Source organism: Mytilus californianus, unplaced genomic scaffold (assembly GCF_021869535.1).
Source record: "Mytilus californianus isolate M0D057914Y unplaced genomic scaffold, xbMytCali1.0.p SCAF_5, whole genome shotgun sequence".
NCBI classification, from domain to species: domain Eukaryota; kingdom Metazoa; phylum Mollusca; class Bivalvia; order Mytilida; family Mytilidae; genus Mytilus; species Mytilus californianus.
The window spans coordinates 25,257,810-25,278,090 of record NW_026262701.1 but is presented as its reverse complement, the minus strand read 5'-3'; the positions used below and the strand labels follow the sequence as shown (position 1 = coordinate 25,278,090).

Sequence of the window (20,281 nt, the reverse complement as noted above, 5' to 3'; positions counted from 1 at the left end):
ATGTTCGCATCAAATCTATTGTAATTTGTTGCTTGTCGTTTTAACTCAGCGGATTTGACATGATGATTATACTGTATTATGTTACTTATATCATAATTTTCCAGTGTTTAGATTTCCCAGGATAAATGATATTTTCTAGGTTTGATTACAAAGATGCTGTAAGCTGTTATTTTAATGCATTTAAGTCTGTAACTTTAATACATACTCCTACACGCAATTATAAAATTTCCCAGTTCGATTTTTCACAGATTGATTGAAATCAATTTTCCAGTTTTGTTCATTAGAGGTTGTCATCCATTTATTTACGGTGTCTTAAGTTGGTTCAAGACGTGTATGATAACATGATTTTTCACATCGCAAAACGGCTTGCGGTTATTCCTAAGGAATAATTCCATTAATGATTGGATGGATTTATCAAAACATATTTTAGATCCTTGATATCATTGTGACAGCGTTGACAAATTGGTATATGACTTCGGGATGGTGACAACTCATTTTCCTAATATTGAACCAGGTTGAAATGATAAATCCCTTTTCTTTTGTAGTATTCGTAGTATTATTCATTGGTGGAGTATTGAATTTTGATCGAAGAGGTAAGTTAGTATTAATAAAATTTATTTATTGAATTAACGCATGGTTGATATGATTTTTTTTGCAAAAAAGTGTTTTTAAGGAAAGAAAGATAGATGTTCTTTTTTGAACACTCGACATAAACGTGACTCACTCGTTGTACTGCTTTGTAATGCACATCGAACAGTGCCATTTCTGAGATCACTTTATTTCTTTTGACATTTTTACTGCCTTTAGTACACAAATGTAAGGTTCATGTCCGATCCTCTACACTTTATTCCAATTTATGTGTTCTTGTTCTTATTTAGACAACCTTAAAATAACTGTATACGTAACCCCTATCCCTTCTTAAACATAACGAAGGGAAAACTTGGTCCGTACCCAAACCTCATGTGACGTAAAAAGGCTTCAAATCGACAGACAGCTCTGTGCAGAAAACTATTTAAATACATATATGTTTTTTGTTAAATGAAATACAAGGGAATGATTAAACATTTCTTTTGTGCATGTACTTTTAATTACTTAAAATGTTTATGAATGTAGGTTTTTTTTATCATACAAGGGTCAATTAAAAAAAAACCCAAAAATGTGACGTCATCAGACATGAAAAAAAAATTAACATTTTCCCTTACCAATAAGCAATATTCATTCTGTTTTAGGAATTTTGAAGTCCTGTGATGACCAGGAATTTATATTCAAAGGACATTTTATAATTACATTCACATCGGGGACTTTTGATCATGAATCAGCAATTTTCACACATCAATTTTCATCTTCCTGTAAGATGTTTATTACATATCCTGGACTTCGTTTGCGAGCGAAAATCGTTTATAAACCAACCAAAATTGGCTGTCAACATGGGTATCTAAGTGTCGGAAATGACAAATATCGTCCAGATAGAGCTTCGTTAACCTCATACCAATTTTGTGACCACACAGAGAATATTGAAATAGTGTCGAGGTCAAACGTATTATGGGTCATGATCAAAAGACGTTTTGATCAGATAGTTGAAGGTCATATTGAAATACAATCGAGCACACCAGGTAGGTAAATTCATATAACAATAATAAAAGAAAAGCAGAAGAGCACCACCAGACGTTTCAGCTATTCATTTAATCATTGGCATGTCTTTAAGGCGACCATTATTAGTATATGTGTGCTAGTTTCTATGTCTAGGGACTTATTTATTTTTTTTCTAATTGTATGTACATACTGTTCAAACATCTTATAATTTCATTAAAGTGTCAATTAAAAGCTCTGTTGCCTATACTAAATATAGTGTGCAACTAAGACATTTTAAGTAATAAAAAATTAAAAGCAACAAATAAGATCTTGGCAAATAAAATAAAGGTAAATAAATCTATTTATTACATTTAAGATTGCTCATTGCACTATCTTGATTCACATTTGTATATACCTTTTCATTTTTGAATTGAGTCCATTGATGTTAGGCCTGCATTTTTGAGCTTTTATCCTCAACAGGAGTTGAACTCAAGAATTGCATACTGTGTAAGCGCGTAAGAGCTTTCGACCAACTAGTCTATACGTATATAGATATAGGAAGATGTGGTATGAGTGCCAATGAGACAACTCTCCATATATACCTATTTATTTGACATAAATCTACGATAATATGTTTATGTATATTCATATTATGATCGAACGCATTTTGATTAAAAGTAATGAATCGCCTACACGTGCAAGTTATAATAATTACTTGCAGTCGTTTTATGCAAAATCAATTTTAAATGCGTATTTTGTATTCCCAGAGGACAGATAACTTTTAATTTATTTTGCATATACCAGTTGTTTCTGTGGGATTGACTTGTTTATATCTTCTATTGTCATAGTGGTTTCAGTACTTTAACGGTGGATTTTATTAAGTGTTTTATGTAGATGGTCGTTTGAAGTAATGATAAAATCATTGATATGCATTTATAATTTTAGCAATATTCAAAAGTCCTTGAAAATTTCTTAATTATCGTCAAAGAAAGGAGATACTTCGGACGCATGAAATTATTTAACGTGTTGTTTTCATATTTTATACTTTTTAAAAAGATATCGATAAACTTCTGAAGCCTATATTTATATCTTTTCATGATTTGCGTCTATAAAAAGAGCAATAACTGTTTCTCATATTTACGGAATTCTGAGTCGTTAAATGTTTATGTCGGCGCTACCCGCATGTCCATTGAAAGATGTTAAACTGTATTATGGGTGTTAAGAATGAATGACGCTTCAAGTTAATGTGTAATGGCAAAACACTTCTTAAAGGCTTTCTGATAGTTTTAAATGAATGGCAATGTGGAATTTTAACAATTAAAATCTGACTAAGAAAAGTACCATTAATAGTAGGAAAGAATAAATCGTCTTATTTGTATAAAATTAACACCAATTTCCGCACTATTGACTATATCTGAACGGTCAGTTTTTATTGGTGTAGGAAGCCAGAGTGTCCTGATAGAACAACCGACCTTCGGCAGGAAAACTGACAATCCTTATCAATTAAGAATGGCGTCGAACGTACCTGCCATGTGTAGGGTTTGCACTCACAACCTCAGTGTTTACGGGCAAGTGACACAATTGATGAACTATATAGACCACTAGGTCACCGAAGCCCCGATCTCAAAGAGATATTCTCGTATTATGTTCTCAAAATTTAAAACGATCATTGGAAAAATATTTAAATATAAAAAAAATCAAAGGTTTTAACTGTAATTTGTGCGTCCGTCATCCAACTAGTATTGCTACTACAGGAGAAATTCATATTTGCATTTACATTCATGTGAAACAAACAGATGACACTACTGTATATGAATCATGCAAGAACTTTCCATACTTTGGCCTATAATTGTTTACTTTTTACACATTGTGACTTGGATGGAGAGTTGTCTCATTGGCACTCATACCACATCTTCTTATTTCTAAGTAATTAAAACCAAATATAACAGAAATATTTCTTAACAAAATTGCAGAGAGTTGTTGGTCTAGATTGACAGACCAATATTCCGCTAATTTGTGAATTTATAAATGTATGAATATGTTGCCTTCAATTATGCTTAATCTCCCAGAGTAAAAATTTAGGATAGCCAAATAAGTATAAAGGTATGGGAAGACATATAATCAAAATAAAAACACCTTGGTGTTTACAAAATTTATCAATATACTGACTAATCACGAAATGATATCTTTAGGGTCTGACCGCCAGTAACAGTTATATCAAACTGGTGTCAACACGTACTCCATTATTCAACTCGGAAAGGGATCGTAGATAGGTTTTAGACCAATATATGACGGTAATGATCATACAAATATTATGGCAAGATTGGTGAATCGCTGTTCTATAGTTGGTTGTCTTCTATGATGATGATATCGAATTGATCATTGTTATTTATTTATTATTTTTTATTGTATTCTTATTGTCTATGGTATTGGTATAGTAGAGTTGTGTGTTTTTTTCTATACGTATTTGTATTGTGTGTTCCTCTGCTTACGTTTTTTGTTCCACAAGTCGACCTTTTTGGTGAAAACTAATTGCTCAGATGGCTAGTTTGAACCCGACACTTTCTCATATACCTATTCCACAGTCAAAAACCTACGCCAGTAATTTAGTCAAAGTCAATTATTTTTGTATTATGGGGACTTAGTGTTAATGGAAGATCTTTGACAATCACTAAAGTTTATTTCACTTTTTGAGACGGGATGATTTAGAGCTTGACATCTTGTATGGACTCTTTTTATTATTGACCTTATATGTCTTTTTATATATTGAGTCGGTTGCTTTTTCATAATTGGTTCTTACAAATTCACTGCGTTAAAATATGATTAAACTTTGACAAAAAATCTTTGAGAACCGCTTCTCTAACTGAAACTAGATATAATAAGATTGTTCCATCTTGACATTATGATTTCGTTTTGTTGAAATTGGTCATTGAGCCAACTTTCATTAACTGCCAGAACGTATACTCTTAAGATAGATAATTTGTGTTCTCTGTTGTTTTGTTTGTTGGTTATGTGCTAAATGTCAATCTGATAAGTCAAGCTATTTTCAGCTGGTTGTCCTTCTGTTGCCATCTACCGTAAAACACATTTTTGATGTAATTGACCCTAACTAAGCCTGTAGTTTTCTATTTTGAATTATTTCAAATTTTGTTTCAAGCTGCTGTTTTTGGTTTAGGTTTAGGTTTGTGTTTTAGTCATTGTTAAAGGTCGTACGATATCCTGTTCTTTATGTCTTTGTATATAGTTGTCTCACTGGCAATCAAGATACATCTGTTTATTTACATAAATATCTTGATGTTCTTCTTGAGAAATTCTGAACCAATTGATCACAAAATGTGTTTTAGATTAGTTAATGTTGTGTTTGTTGAATAGAAGCAATAGTTCAACAAAAGCATAAACATCTGACTTTGTCTAAAAAGTGCTCCTAAGTCAGGAACCTGTTGCTCAGTGGTTGTCGTTTGTTGATGTGGTTCATAAATGTTTCTCGTTTCTCGTTTTTTATATAGATTAGACCGTTCGTTTTCCTGTTTGAATGGTTTTACACTAGTCATTTTTGGGGCCCTTTATGGCTTGCTGTTCGGTGTGAGCCAAGGTTTCGTGTTGAAGGCCGTACTTTTGAATACTGGTTTACTTTTACAAATTGTGTCTTGGATGGAGAGTTGTCTCATTGGCACTCATACAAAATTTTCTTATATCTATTCAAAATTAGCAAATTCACTGAACTAGTACACATTTTATTTAGGGGCCGGCTGAGACCTGCCTCCGGGTGCGGGATTTTTTCGCTGTATTGAAGACCCATTGGTAGCCTTCGGCTGTTTTCTGCTCATTGGTCGGGTTGTTGTCTCTTTGACACATTCCCCATTTCCATTCTCAATTTTATATTCATCTCAACAGAAATCATACGTACAAAGTGGTCGATGCAGGATCATATGAATAGTAAACTCACCATAGATACCAGGATTAAAATTTTGTACACCAGACGCGCGTTTAGTCTACAAAAAACTCATCAGTGACGCTCGAAACAAAATGTTAAAAAGGCCAAATAAACTTCAAAGCTGAAGAGCAGTGTGGACCAAAAATTCCGAAAGGTTTTGCCAAATTCAGCTACGGCAATCTATTCCTGGGGTAGTAATTCCTTAGAATCTCAAAAAGTAACTCAATAAAAGGCAGCAGATACAATTGGGGCTAAAAAAGACCATAAGTGTTACAAAATATGACAACAACATGGCAAAAAATGAAACACGACGGGAAGACAATCAACAATCTGCAAAGCAGAACATGGAAAACTAAAGACTGAGCAACACGAACTCCACAAAAACAGTGACATACTAATTACAATCGGACAACGAATGTACTTCGCAGAAAACTGTTTCTCCGATTTAGTTTAATATTCAACAAGCCTTCGGTGTCCTGATGTCTGTGAAATAGAAGCAAATATTTGATTTTAAAAATTTCTACTTCATACGATAAAAGTTATAATTGATATGTTACAGCATTATATATCTCCTCTGTCGTGATATTAATTGATTCTGTTTATGACAGCTTTCCTTTATCATTTCCAGACTTGTCAATACCTTGTCATTGTCAGAAAATGTAATTTGCATGACATGACTTATATTATGATTTTTTCAAATTAAATTTTGTTTATAAGGTTGGGTCCTCCAGAATCTCCTCATATTAATTATAATAAAAATGAAATAATAATATTCAGTTTTTGTCAAAATTGCAGTAGTGTATCGCATGTCATGTGAAAACAAAAATATTGTTTAAAAATAGAGGCATGGGGGTGACATCTATGAGCATTGTAAAACACATATGGACATACATGGTCATATATTTGTTCACTATTGATTGCCAACTGTTGACATCTACATGTCATCATACGGTCATCAAACTGTGTACTTGGTATAATAGACTTATTGATAAAGATTATGATTATACTGTTGTTGTTCAATCAATGGGTCGGGTATTAGTGATACATAAGAATTCGCTAATGTATAGTCTGACTAAAATGTTTCTTTTAGGTGTAATACCACCATTGTTTTCCCCTATTAGTCTTCGTTAAATTTGCACTTTTCAAAAAATTGTGCAGAATTTATCTTTGTTTCAAATAAAGCAATACTTGGCATGAGTAAAGTTTTACCCTGTCCAGTACTACAGACAAAATTTCACATACCATTTCATTGCATATAAGATAATAACCATTACTGGAAGTTAACCAGCATTAATCAATTATTCACCCCTTTTTTCCTGTGTACAAGCTTTAGTAACCATGTAACCTCAAGTTTCAAAAATATTCTATAGAAACACCAAATAAAAAAGAATGGTGCTTTGAACCACCCAAGATATATGTTTATGACTCAGAAATTTTTTACTGCAATGAAATGTAGGACTAATTTCCTACAACTGTCAAATTCAAAGGAATATTTTTTTCGACCCTTTTTCGTATTCAACCGGATGTGATGTAGTATGATTTGGTGGTATTACACCTTTCCTGTGGAAAGACCTTTTGATTTTGTTCTGATTATTAGGTAATTCCACTTTTCCGTGGAAAGACCTATTAACTTTGTCTTTCCACTTTTCCGTAGAAAGACCTATTGATTTTATTCTGATTATTATTATTTTTTTCTTCCGCCACTTTTATTTCTTGTGACAAGATTGTGTTTTGCAAGATATCGCTTAGATATTTGGTATATGATATCGAACAGTTTCTACATTTTTAAAACTGGCACCGTTTAACCGAACACTTTTTCGTGTAAGAGTTATCTCCCCAAACACTGTTTTACCTGTTATGTCTACTACTTCACAACCATAAAAGATAGCGACAAATTTATTTTTCCAAATTGCTCGTTTTTTCCTCAGGATTTATTCTAAAATTTGACCGAAGCTATTCGGAGACTCCATATGAGAGTTATTTCTCCTTATGTATTTGTTATAAGGGATATATGTATTTGTAACTGGTAAACCATAGGTAATGGATACCTAGGATCTTTTGATTTTGGGTCCCTGGTCCATCAAAAAGAAAATCAGGTCAAGGTCAAAGGTCAAGATCATGTTTTGAATTTAGATTTTGGCTTACGATAGCTTCTCATCATAAACTGTATAAGATATCGACAGAATATTTTTACTTAAATGTTTGCTACGAAATGTCGCAACACATATACTTTGGTTGAAAGGGTATGTTGACTTTTAATAGGAGTTTTCTCCCCTCTTATATCTAAAATTAGCTGTATTGTGATATAACTCATTAACCATATATAGTACAGACATAGGGTCTTTTGATTTTAGGTCCTTGGTTGATCACCTTGAAATTTAGGTCAAGGTCAAAGGTAAATTTGACGGTCTAGATTTTGACCTTTGCTATAAATTCATTTTTATACACGATAAAGCTATGGGGTCTTCTGCTCCAGGTTGGCAGATATATTACCTTGAAACGTTAAGTCGGAAGTGACCTTTTGTAAACCGGAAGTAGCCATTTCCTGCACTGATTTCATTTAGAATTACCTAGAACCATATATCTTTGAAATCAGTGTAAAGTAACATATAGGATGGTACCGGAATTGAGATTTTTTAACCGGAAGTTGCAATTTATCTCCCTTATTCCAAGTAAAGTATATAGAAACCATATTTTTTTGGAATCAGTGTGTCTAAAGCTATCATATGAGACCGGAAGTGAAACTTTTTAAACCGAAAGTATCAGATTATCTGTCTTATTTCAGACAAAAGGATATAGAAACCATATATTTTTTGAATCAGTAGGAAGAAACCTATGATTTGACGCCAGTAGTAACTTTGAGTTAACCGGAAGTGACTTCTTTCTCAATGATTTTGAAATTCAGTGGTGGAAAGACCTTCAATTGCTCTTTGATTAATTGGTTTATAATTTTCTATACATTTTATTTTAGTCTCTGTATGTTTTCCTGTTCTGTTTATTCACATACTGAATGAAATCTCCGATAGAATACAGAACCGATATCAAATCTAGGACACCATAATGTCTTATTAGCCGATTATTTCGACTGGTTTTCAATCACCGCGAACATTCTTTACTACTATATGATTGTTTGGAGTTTTTTATTTGTGTTTTTGTCATCTGTCATACCAGTATTTTAGAGTTGAGTGCTTTTCCTGTAAATGTTTAAATGGATTTCTTTTATGCATGTTTTTCTGTTAATTGATGTCGTATGTATCATATAATCTGTATCTTTATCTCTTGTTTTCAGTATTGATTCAATTATTTGGATTTTTTGTTTGAAGTGAGATTTGTTTAAACCTTTAAGTTACAGTCTGATTAATGCCCCTTCTCGAGTGTTTAGTATGCATGATTCAGTTGTTTATTTGTATAATAATCCGGAATTTCATTTTGAAAAGTAATTTAAAAAAATAAGTAGAAGTTTATTATGATAGTTAACAGCTACCTGTCGAAACACAAAAAACGTCCAAAAGAACATCGCAACATCTCTGTTGGCCGCATTACCTTTACAATACACATATACCATTACCAAACTTAAAGCAATACAAGTTTGAGCTTTTTTAAAAGCTGTGGACTGCTTCGCTCTATCATAATTTAAGGTAATATGTGTGCATGTGGTTGTTGATTTAGTATTGAAAATGTGGTATTTTTTAGATATTGATTGATATAAAATGGATTTACTTTAAGAGTGTGCGTTATACATCCATGCTTTTAAATTTTTTTTCACTTGAGTTGTTGAAAACTAAAACATTTACAAATGGACACGACTCTGGAAGTGTGCCTCTCTGGAGGTGTGCCTAGATTGGCAGAAGTTATAAAATACAGATAATGCTTATCGTAAACATTGTATAGGAACATTGTTTAGAAAAACAAATCATGCATACTGCAGATAAACAAAGCAAATACACACGTATTAATAATTGATATTTCAATATTGAATTTCAGTGTGCAATATATGCATATTTTATAGTGTGTCTTTCTATGTTGTGATGTTACACTATTGTTTCAGAAAAAGGGTGAAGGTTTGGTACCATTAAAACGTTTAAACCCGCTGCATTTGTTTGCACCTGTCCTAAGTCAGGAATATGATGTTCAGTAGTTGTCGTTTGTTGATGTGGTTCATAAGTGTTTCTCGTTTTTTATATAGATTAGACCGTTGGTTTTCTCGTTTGAATGGTTTTACACTAGTAATTTTTTGGGGCCCTTTATAGCTTACTGTTCGGTGTGAGCCAAGGCTCCGTGCTGAAGACCGTACTGTGACCTATAATGGTTTACTTTTATAAATTTTGACTTGGATGGAGAGTTGTCTCATTGGCACTCATACCACATCTTCTTATATCTATGATAAAACGAACATGAATTAATGACAGTTGATCGGAACTGAAATACCCATAGTTAATTTTTCCGGCATTTGATGTCTTATCCTGAGACGAGAAAAGTCTGTAATTCTTTATCTCATTTAAACCAATAGCTGTTGCCGTATCTCAGCCGCATCATAAAGCAACCAACCAGAATCTATATGTGATAAGTAATTATTTCAAGCTGGCGTGTATGTCGACTGAAACTAATAGCTCCACACCGTGATGCGAAGCAAAAATTCCCAGGAAATAGACACATGTTTTATCTATTTATTTTGTAAGCTTCCAAGTCTTCTCTGTTTTACGTAATTATCATGCGTGTCCTTCTTTGTTGCATACATTGATGCCTTATTCTAGTATATTTTTACACTACTTTCCGGAGTAATAGATATGTTGTTTTTTCTTTTCTTTTATCAACATAGTTATCATATTATTGGTAACTTAATTGTGCAGGGTTTAAATCAAGTTTACAGAAAAAAAAATCTGCAGGTCATTATACGGCCATCATGGTTACCAAATTCAGTCATATCAGTTTGCTGCCTGTCTTGTCAGATAATTTACAATTTGATAACAAAATTTCTTTGTCAGGCAAATTATTTATTTAAAAGATCAAGTTGTAGTTATGATAGCCAACGAGACCGCCAAAACACTGAAGACATCAAAAGGAGTATCACTAGGTTACCTACCGTATGACCTTTACAAAGACTTATGTCCGAATGTTAGTTATAAAAAAGCCCAGATAAACAATTTGGTTAGAATTTGCTGTTTGAGGCCTGCTTTGTGCTTTATAAAAGAAAAAACGAGAACCAAAAATAGTTGGCGACCTATCCCGAGTTGGTAGGTAACTCTCCACAATGGAAATGAACTTCCGACGGATAAAACATTTTTGTTTTTACATATTTGATTTCTTTATTTCAAATTTAGTTTTTTTCTCATGATTACATCTATGATTTTGATATACTCTTTAGAAAAAACTTGAATATCTTTTTTTGTAGTGTTTTGCCATGATTCTCAATATCAATGCTCTCCGGTACAGTGTATACCGATGACGTCATTATGCGACAATGTAAAGGACTGTGATAATGGTAGAGATGAATATTGTGGTAAGTTTTCAAAATAAAAATAAGAAAATGGGGTATGATTGCCAATAAGAAAATACTCTATCTGAGACCAATGGCGTAGAAGTTAGCAAAGAGGGACGAAAGATACCAGAGGGAAGTCAAACTCATAGATCGAAAACAAACTGATAACGCCATGGCCAAAAATAAAAAGACAAACAGACAAATAATAGTACAGATGACACAACATAGAAAACTAAAGACAAAGCAACACGAACCCAACCAAAAATCTGGGGGTGATCTCAGGTGCTCCGGAAGGGTAAGCAGATTCTGCTCCACATGTGGCACCCGTCGGGTCAGCGTACAGGTCGCCTTCAACAATGAACAAAACCCATATCCTATAGCAAGTTATAAAAGGCCAAGACATGGGAAATGTAAAATAACGGCCTTATTTATGTAACAAATAATAAGCGGAAAACAAATATGATATACAAACAGCAACCGGCTGAATAACAGAATTCTGATTTGGGACAGGCACATACTGATTACGGCGAAGATGAACCCTTACCACTGCAAACTATGACAAATCTGTTGAAAAGGCTGGACTTATCATATCGACACAAAGCAAACACAATAAAAAGTTAATGACTAATGACACAAAGTTATTATATGAGAGTACTCGCAGTTTCTGAAAACTAGTCCAAAGTAATGATATGAGAGTACTCGCAGTTTCTGAAAACTAGTCCAAAGCCAATATCAACTAATAAAAAATCACGTATCTAAGATTTAGATATCAATAAGTACACATCCAAGTTTAACTTTCGGTTATAAAGTTCAGCCTTTGTTGTTACAATCATTTTATTTATTTAGCCAGGTTTCAGAGCCATATAATTTCTCTTGATCCTAGAACGGCATCTATTGTGGAAACAGACACTGAGGAGTCCCTGTTACATATCAAATTGTTTTCATAAATAGAGGAAACAGACACTGAGGAGTCCCTGTTACATATCAAATTGTTTTATGGAACTTAAGATTGACTGTAACGTTTAGGAGAAATTGAATATAGCAAACGTATGCCACTGAGTAAAATATTCATCAAATGTTTAAATAAATTTCGAATGAAGGATATGTAGATGAAACGCGCGTCTGATGTACCTAATAATAAGACTGGTATCTTTGATCAGTAAATGAGTTTTAAAAAAGCATTTATTTAGACTTTAATTTGTATTTCACGTTGACCTCCACAACAATGCATCCTCTTATTCATGTTGAAACGAATAAAGCATAAAAATCACATATATGTTATATGTACGTTCCTGATACATAAAACAAAAATTGAAGAAAAAAACTAGATATGCAACTTTTTACTCTTGAAAAAATGAGGGAATGCCGATTTTGTGAATCTTCATATTTTAATCAGAAATAAATTAAGGTTGGTTTATTGGTAAAATCAATACAGTTCTCAAATGTCAATTTAAACATTGCTTAATGAACTGAAATGATTGATTCTTGTCATATTTGCTTAATGGGATCAAGTAATTCCTCTATGGAGAAATTAGAACATCCCACGCAAAACATTTGAGAATTGAAAACAATTTCTTTCAAAACCTGTTTTATGAAATTATTTGTGAATGAATACTTGTCAAAGAAATCTAAAACAAAATCGTTTAATCAATCTCGAAACCGTTTGTTGTATCTATATTTTCCTGATGTTTTTCTATTATCCATAGATTACTTTTAATTTTGCTTTTAAATTAGGCATAATATGGTAATAAAATTTCAATCAGCTTAAAATTAGTAAAATGTTAACGCTGTGTATGTATTGACAATTACGTAACATACATGTAAAGTTCAAATCAAGCTTCAAATCCGTATTATCATAAGCATTATCATTATTGTTTTTTTTTTTTACATATGTCTATTTCTAATCATTATATAAACAAGCCCTTGGTGGGCCGATAATTGGTTTAATTTAAATATCCGTTATCGCACTCGTACCGCATTTACAATAGTAATTTGGGGATATTTAAGTAACAGTGGTTCACCGATGTCCAAATTTCATAAATCGATTGATAACACAAATACAGGTAACAAACAAAAGACTGAAGGAATCGCTTGAATATCCGTGATATACATACATTCTTCAGAACATTCGATGAAGAATTTGTAAATTACCAAAATACATTTGATACACGTAATGAAATTAACTTGATATCTAAAATTGGTATTGACATTTTGGATCTCTCGAAATACTAAAAAATGAAATTATCCTTAAAAGTTAAAAGTGATAATTTAAAATGGAACAGCAAAACCCTAACAGTACCTTTTTTCTAATTTGTGTCCTTATATAACTAATGACGGGGTAACACATATAAAGAAATGACATATTCATGGTAAAAATTGAATTATATGCTGTGCATGTACTGATTTTGTGTCATCGATGGATACCTCATATCCTTTGTTTTTCTATTATATACTCTTTTCTTAACTTTAAATACATATTATGTAAAGCATGTAATTCAGTGACAAGATTGCTTCTCTTTTAAATATATATATTTAGTTATTATAAAGGTTTCTCTTTAAATTGTGGTAAATTTCAAAATGAAATTATCAGTGTTTTGTTGACAATTTTTTGTTGATCATCTTTATAACCGTTAAGTGTCTTAAGAAGTGTTCCATTATTACCTCTTCCTTCTTATCAAACTACATATCGTTTTTTTTTTTCTTTTTTGTAATTTTCTTTTTATATATCACAGTAATTAGGAACATATTTGAAATCATATTTCAGATTCTGTTGACTCAGATAGATGTTTTCTATGTGGAGACGGGACATGTATATCCCCAACATTACCCCGATATCACTATAATTGGGGGAAACCTTTTTGGTATATCTGTGATGGGTTTACTCACTGTAAAGACGGCAGTGATGAACAGGAAGGCAAGTATTGCTTTGAATGTGTTTAAGGTCAACGAAATGTCAAAACAATGTTCCAAAAAGGGACATGTATGATATATTAAGCGTTTTATATATAAATAAGGAGATGTGGTTTTGTTGCAAGTGAGACAACTATCCATAGAGATTAGAGGACAAACAATTACAGGGCACCATTCGGCCTTCATAAAAAGCAGAACTTATATGGAAAAGTGAGGTATAAAAAGTCTCTCTCTCAGATCTGAAGTACCTGTTTTGTCCTTCCAAAGTTCCGAGAAGGCTCCTATATACAATTAAAGGTATGTTTATTTTATCAGAACAATACACGATTTGATATGAAATTGCTATCGCTTTATTTGAACGTAAACAAAAGAAAGAGATATTAATGCTTGAAATGGAAGAATTTAACATAGAAAGTAATGGAGCCAAGAATAAGTGGTGTTTGCTTGAATGTTGTCGGACAGTTTTGAGAGGCTGGGCTTGTTTAAATTTAGTGTTGTGATTATCATTCTCTAAAAATGAAAACAAAAGTAAATTAAAAAACGGGAAGTCCATGAAAACAAAATCAAACGCTATCAATGAACGGAACGAATGGGAAACAATTGTCATATTCCTGACTTGGTACAAGCAAAATTGTCAGTTAACTCTGGTTTTATAGCTAGCCTCCCACTTGTATAACAGTTGTTTATAGTTCCGCTATATTGACAAAATTGGATGAGCAACAGAAATAATAGGTTATTGTGACAATAATTGGGATCCAGCAATCAAAACTGTGTAAACATACATCACAACTGACAAAAACATTACATAAAGAAAAATTTAACGAAAGACGTCAACAAAAAAGACATTATACTTATTGGTAAATCATAATTCTGAATTTCTATGGTCACCTGAAACGATATAGATGTTCTTGTGTTCATGGGGAAAACTAACGCTCTTTTTGTCCTACATATTGAATACTAAATTTAGGTTTTCAAGTAACCAGATATACGAGGTTTTGAGTTTTTCAAGTACAGTCACGAAAACAAGGTGTCTGAAAAAGCTCTCCCGAAAACTGACGACGAAACAGTTCTATTTGAGATTAATCTGAAACAGGTTAAATTTCATGTATTGATAATTGTTTATTTGCGCACGATACGTGTTTTAGTGATAATCGTCATCAGATGCGGTCATTACCCGATGTTAATAAGATTAATAGAAAAATCAAACCTTAATCTAAAACAAATTTATATTTACATTGATGTTGTTTTATAGGTTTTAACAAATCATGTAACATGTAACAACCAAAAATGAGCTGGTTTTACAAATATAAAAAAACATGCTAAAGCATGTATCGGTTAAACTTGATGTCCTACAGTCTACGGCAATACAAACACCTAAAACGACAAACACATAGGATATCATCGAAGAAAATATATTCAATTCAATGCTAAACTTACTTTTACTGAAATCTTGTTATAACAGAGTATTGTCCTTTGATTTAGATCGATGTAAAGAATCATGGAGTCTGGAGTCTGATCTCCATTCATGTACTTCAGATTTTTCGGGAAAATCATTTCTTACGTGGGATGAACATCAATGTTCCAAGAAAGAAAACTGTTTTCCAGCTGATGATTGTCTTCATAATTCAGGTAGATTATTTCATGTTATGAGTATTGATTTTAATAATCAGGCGGCGATTTAAAAGTTGATAACTTATTAAACGACCAATTGCAAATTCCTACCAAAGTATTCTTAGTACGATCAGTCCGCAAACATTATTTAACTATTTGTTCGACTCTTGCATTTCATTTCGAATATTTAAATAAGGAACTCAAATGAACCATGTTAATAAACCTTGTACGACTTAAATCCATCCAAATAATAACAGAGCGTCTTGTTTATTACATGGTAGTAAGCCATGTTTTCTAGTAGATATCATTGCAGTATGATAGTATAAGATCATTTCTGACCATTTTAGGTAACTTGTATTGGAAATAACTTTCATCAGTAACACCTGACACCTTAAGACGACGGATATGTTCAAATTGTTGTAACCACAATCTCGTCATCTTTTTTCTCGAATGTGATCTACCAAATTAGACTTATCATCAGGTTTGTACTAACATGAGCAACACGACGGGTGCAACATGTGAAGAAAAATTTGCATACCCTTTCTAAGCACCTGTGATCCCCCGGTTTTTGGTGGGGTTCGTGTTCGTGCTCTTGTTGTTCAGTCTTTAGTTTTGTATGTTTTTGTTTTGTACTGTTATCTTTCTTTTCGTCGTTTGTCGTTATTTTGCCATGACATTGCAGTTTGTTTTCGACCCAAGAGTTTGAATATCCCTTTGGTATCTTTCGCGTCTCTTTCATAGGAAGTCAAATATAAGAAAAACGTTTGGGAATAACAATATCATTAGCACCTAGACATACTGAATAGCCAGAGAGCTTCAATCATAGTTATACTACAATTACATAATTTTTAAACTGAAGATAGATGATATGTATAATTCAAACCACGTCAATACCGAAGACAGTTAATATATTAAATTTAAATCACGTCAATACAGAAAAAGTTGCTACAGGAAAAACATCCTAAAATAAACTTTTGTTTAACAATAATGTTTTAATGGAAATTGTCCAACATTAGAAAATAAAGGGAATAATTCCATCAAAGATACTATGAAATACAAGAAACATTGTCAAGCAACTGCGTCTCTGTTGTTCTTCATCTTGAGAGGTGTTCGAGAGTCTTCAACTATGTTGGACGATAAACTAAAAAGATAACAATGTACAAAGAAACGGCCTTAGCAATAATCTTTGATTTTCATAAAAAAAAGTATTAACAAAAATAACTCCAAGGTAAAATAAAAACGGGGGAATTTAATAAAACTTGACAAAATCAAACGATCGACTATCAAACAACGCAATGAATATCAACCAACCGAACGATAAACGATACACATGTCTACAAAGAAATATGTGCCTGAGTAAATGTGTGAAGTAGTGAACAGAGGTCACTATAATATCAAGAGTCATAGTTAAGTAGTAACCACAGTGGAAAACCCACAACGGAGAGAGGTTATGTTCGTTTACAAGGAAAGCGTATTTTGTTATAAATATATATGTGGATCATTTTTGGTTTTTTGTTAATTCTTTTAAATGTAACCCAGCAACTGATAAATGGTAGGTATTTGACACTAATTCAATTTGTATTTCGACAATTGATATTTTCAGATTTACAGAAGATTGATAACACGTCCATTGCCATTGTTGTTTGTGCCTTCTTTATTGTTTTGGTTTTTGCCATATGCTTCATTGTAAAATCAGGCAAGTATAAGTTCATTATATTGTGACTATTTGGTACAACATTAAATGAAACATAAAGTTAAAACTTGCAGATGGTTTAAAGCAAAATTAAATAAATCAATGAAATTAAAAAATGATCAAAAAGATAGAAATAAGATAAATCGAAAACAATCAGAAACAGTTAACAACAATAAATGCGCTGTCTTTTGCTTTGGATTTTGTTAAGTGCTTGTACAGATTTTGTGTAATGAATGTATGCACCATATTCCGTCTTTTCCATTTATAATGATATACTAATAGAAAAAAAATAAACAACCAACACAACAACAAAATGTTATAAAAAACATGAATGAGCAGTGTTCAAACGCTTGAAACATTGTACAGAACGCGGGTGCAGCTGTCATTGTTTAACTAGAGGCTCTCAAGAGCCTGTGTCGCTCACCTTGGTCTATGTGCATGTCAAACAAAGGACACTCTCCAACAATGTAGAAGAGAATAGACTTCATGACAAAAATCTCTATTTTGTTGATCTTGTATTACTGATCTTTTAGTCTGTTTATTTTCTCTCTATCTTCTTTAGTTTTTGCTCAAAACACAAAAGAGGGTAAAAAAATCCTCATTTATGGACAATCATTCCTATGAAGAGTGACAGTCTACTAACTATATCGGCAAAATTTGACTTTTTAATAGATCTTGCCTTGCTGATCATTTTTGTGATTTAAAGTGTATAATTTAAATCATATAAGGCATAACGGGAAAAAAAATGTTTCTCTCTAAATATTATAGTTTTCGTGATAACAGGAAAAAATGAAAAAAAAAATGGTAAAATTTGTCATTTATGGGCAATAACGCCTATAAGAATTTGTCTAACAGTTTTGATGTATATAGACAATTGGTAGAGCTCATTATTCTATCTATAATAATATTCAAGATAATAACCAGAAACTGCAAAATGTTCTTAAAATTACCAATTCAGGTGCAGCAACCCAACAACAGGTTATCTGATTTGTCTGAAAATTTCAGGGCAAATAGATCTTGACCTGATGAACAATTTTACACCGTCAGATTTGCTCTAAATGCTTCGGAGATATAAGCCAAAATCTACATTTTACCTCTCTGCTCTATTTTTAGCCATAACGGCTATCTTGGTTGGCGGGTCGGGTCATCGGACACATTTTTAAAACTAGATACTCTCATGGCGACTGAGGCAAAGTTTGGGTAACTTTGGCCAAGTAGTTTCAGAGGAGAAGTTTTTTGTAAAAGTTAACGACGGACGTCGGACGCCAAGTGATGAGAAAAGTTCACTTGGCCCTATGGGCCATGTGAGCTAAAAATATGTTTTGACAAAATCACCTGACGTTTTTTTCGAACACCTGCCACCAATAGTCCAGTGTTCGTTTTTCTAATTGACGTTCATCTACCGTAGTGGTTTCTAAAGTTCATCTCTGAAATCGCTTTAACATACGGAAGAACAACCGTCTATATCAGTATGTTAATTTTCATATCAGCCAACATGATCAAAGCTACTATCAATCGAACGTATAGGTAAATTGCACAAAATGGTAATCTTGAACAGTCATTCAGGTCAATATTTAGCTACATTCAAAGAGCAATTCTATGCTGAAAAAATATATATTGATATTGTCATTTTCATTAAAAGCTAATAGTCGAAAATATATTGAAAATTAGTTGAAAATGTAAGATGTCTCTTCACCTGGCCTAGATTACCAATGTTTTGGATTTGTTTTCAATGTTCACCAACTTTATAATTGACTAGGCCTTAAAATGTTTTAAAATTCTGAAGAGTCGTTTGTAGACAAAAAGCACGTCTTGCGTACCAAATTCGTTTATAAGGCTGATATATTAAATGAGTTTTACTGTATTTTTTGTTAGCTCAATTGAAACCTCTAATAAATTCCAACCAAACTTGAGTGCAATTATTCTAAAGTTTTAAGTCGTAGTCAATATAGCATTGAGTGATTGCTAATAAAAGGATTCGGGCTTCTTTTTGAAATCCTCCTAAGAGTTAATTCAGCCATTAGATATGTTTCCTTTATAAACATCACGTCTATCCCTGTATCTCCCACTCTTACCTTTGAAAATTAAATGATTTCCTGTGAGATTAGGTAGATGACAAGTTTATATTAATTACGTTTGTCTCCCAGTTTTACGCGTGGGACGTTGTTAGATGGTAGGTTTTTAAAGAAAATGATATTTGAACCGATAAATCACTGCTTGAGGTTGTCTGTGAAATAACACAGCAAGTTTACTATTTTTTCTTCGAACTCTTAAAGAAAATCTGAATTAATAGTTGTGTCTGGTTTTTATATAGGTAAAAAAAGGAAACGACGACATCAACAATCTGATGGAATTTCTTCCGGATGTCAGATATACAGAGATAATACATCAGATAATATTACAACTCGAATACAAAGTACGGAAGACGAACTGCAGACTTGAAAATGAAGGATGGAAGATTTCAATGCCTCAAAGGTGTAATTGCTTCGATATAATGTTTTATCTTTTATATTAAAAAATAAGAAATACAGTTGTTGTTCCGGAAACTGATATTAATATCTGCTTGTATAACACAGATCGAGCCTCTTTACATTTTTTAGACAAATTAAATATGTCATATGAACAAAGATCTGTTTCACACAGATTTTATTGTGATCAAACATGTAAAACTACATTATAAAATAAAACAAAGGACTACTTAGTGTCCGATGAAAACACAGTGAAAATACAGAGTATTGTATTCCTGTAACTCATTTTCCCAACTAAACTTTGTTTTGCAAGAACCTTCTTTTGATATGTTGTAGTGAGGCTTTTTTCATATATTTGTGAATATCAGTTAATAATTATCACTTTTTTTTTCGAAAACAATCCGGCAAATTCATAGATAACGAAAATATAATAATTGGAAACAGCAAATGATTGTAACTTATGCCCGTACTCGATGGTTTTTTTAAACCAAAATAATTCAATATTTATAGATGCTTAACAATGCATTGGAAAAACGGGACAATTAATAATATCATGATTTGAAGAAGACGCCTCAAATCCAGCTGCTAGCTAAGCATGAAATTGAGAAACAAAC

The 20,281-nt window shown here is 32.4% G+C and overlaps 1 protein-coding gene across 1 annotated transcript; it reads left to right on the top strand.

Annotated features, from left to right (window-relative positions):
• The first annotated feature begins 284 nt into the window (after window positions 1–284).
• Window positions 285–19,989, top strand: LOC127702255 (vitellogenin receptor-like). The gene is made up of 7 exons (XM_052206376.1): window positions 285–593; window positions 1,230–1,613; window positions 10,899–11,006; window positions 13,750–13,899; window positions 15,378–15,524; window positions 17,110–17,202; window positions 19,514–19,989. Exons 1-7 carry the CDS (start codon window positions 521–523, stop codon window positions 19,639–19,641), a joined length of 1,083 nt encoding a protein of 360 aa, XP_052062336.1. The 5' UTR covers window positions 285–520; the 3' UTR covers window positions 19,642–19,989.
• Window positions 19,990–20,281: the final 292 nt, after the last annotated feature.

Bases quoted from the DNA above. Each gene is read 5' to 3' on its own strand.
- LOC127702255 (XM_052206376.1), top strand. From the start codon at position 521: ATGATAAATCCCTTTTCTTTTGTAGTATTCGTAGTATTATTCATTGGT. The intron at 11,007-13,749 runs GTAAGTTTTCAA...ATCATATTTCAG, and splicing joins TGGTAGAGATGAATATTGTG to ATTCTGTTGACTCAGATAGA. The intron at 13,900-15,377 runs GCAAGTATTGCT...CCTTTGATTTAG, and splicing joins CGGCAGTGATGAACAGGAAG to ATCGATGTAAAGAATCATGG.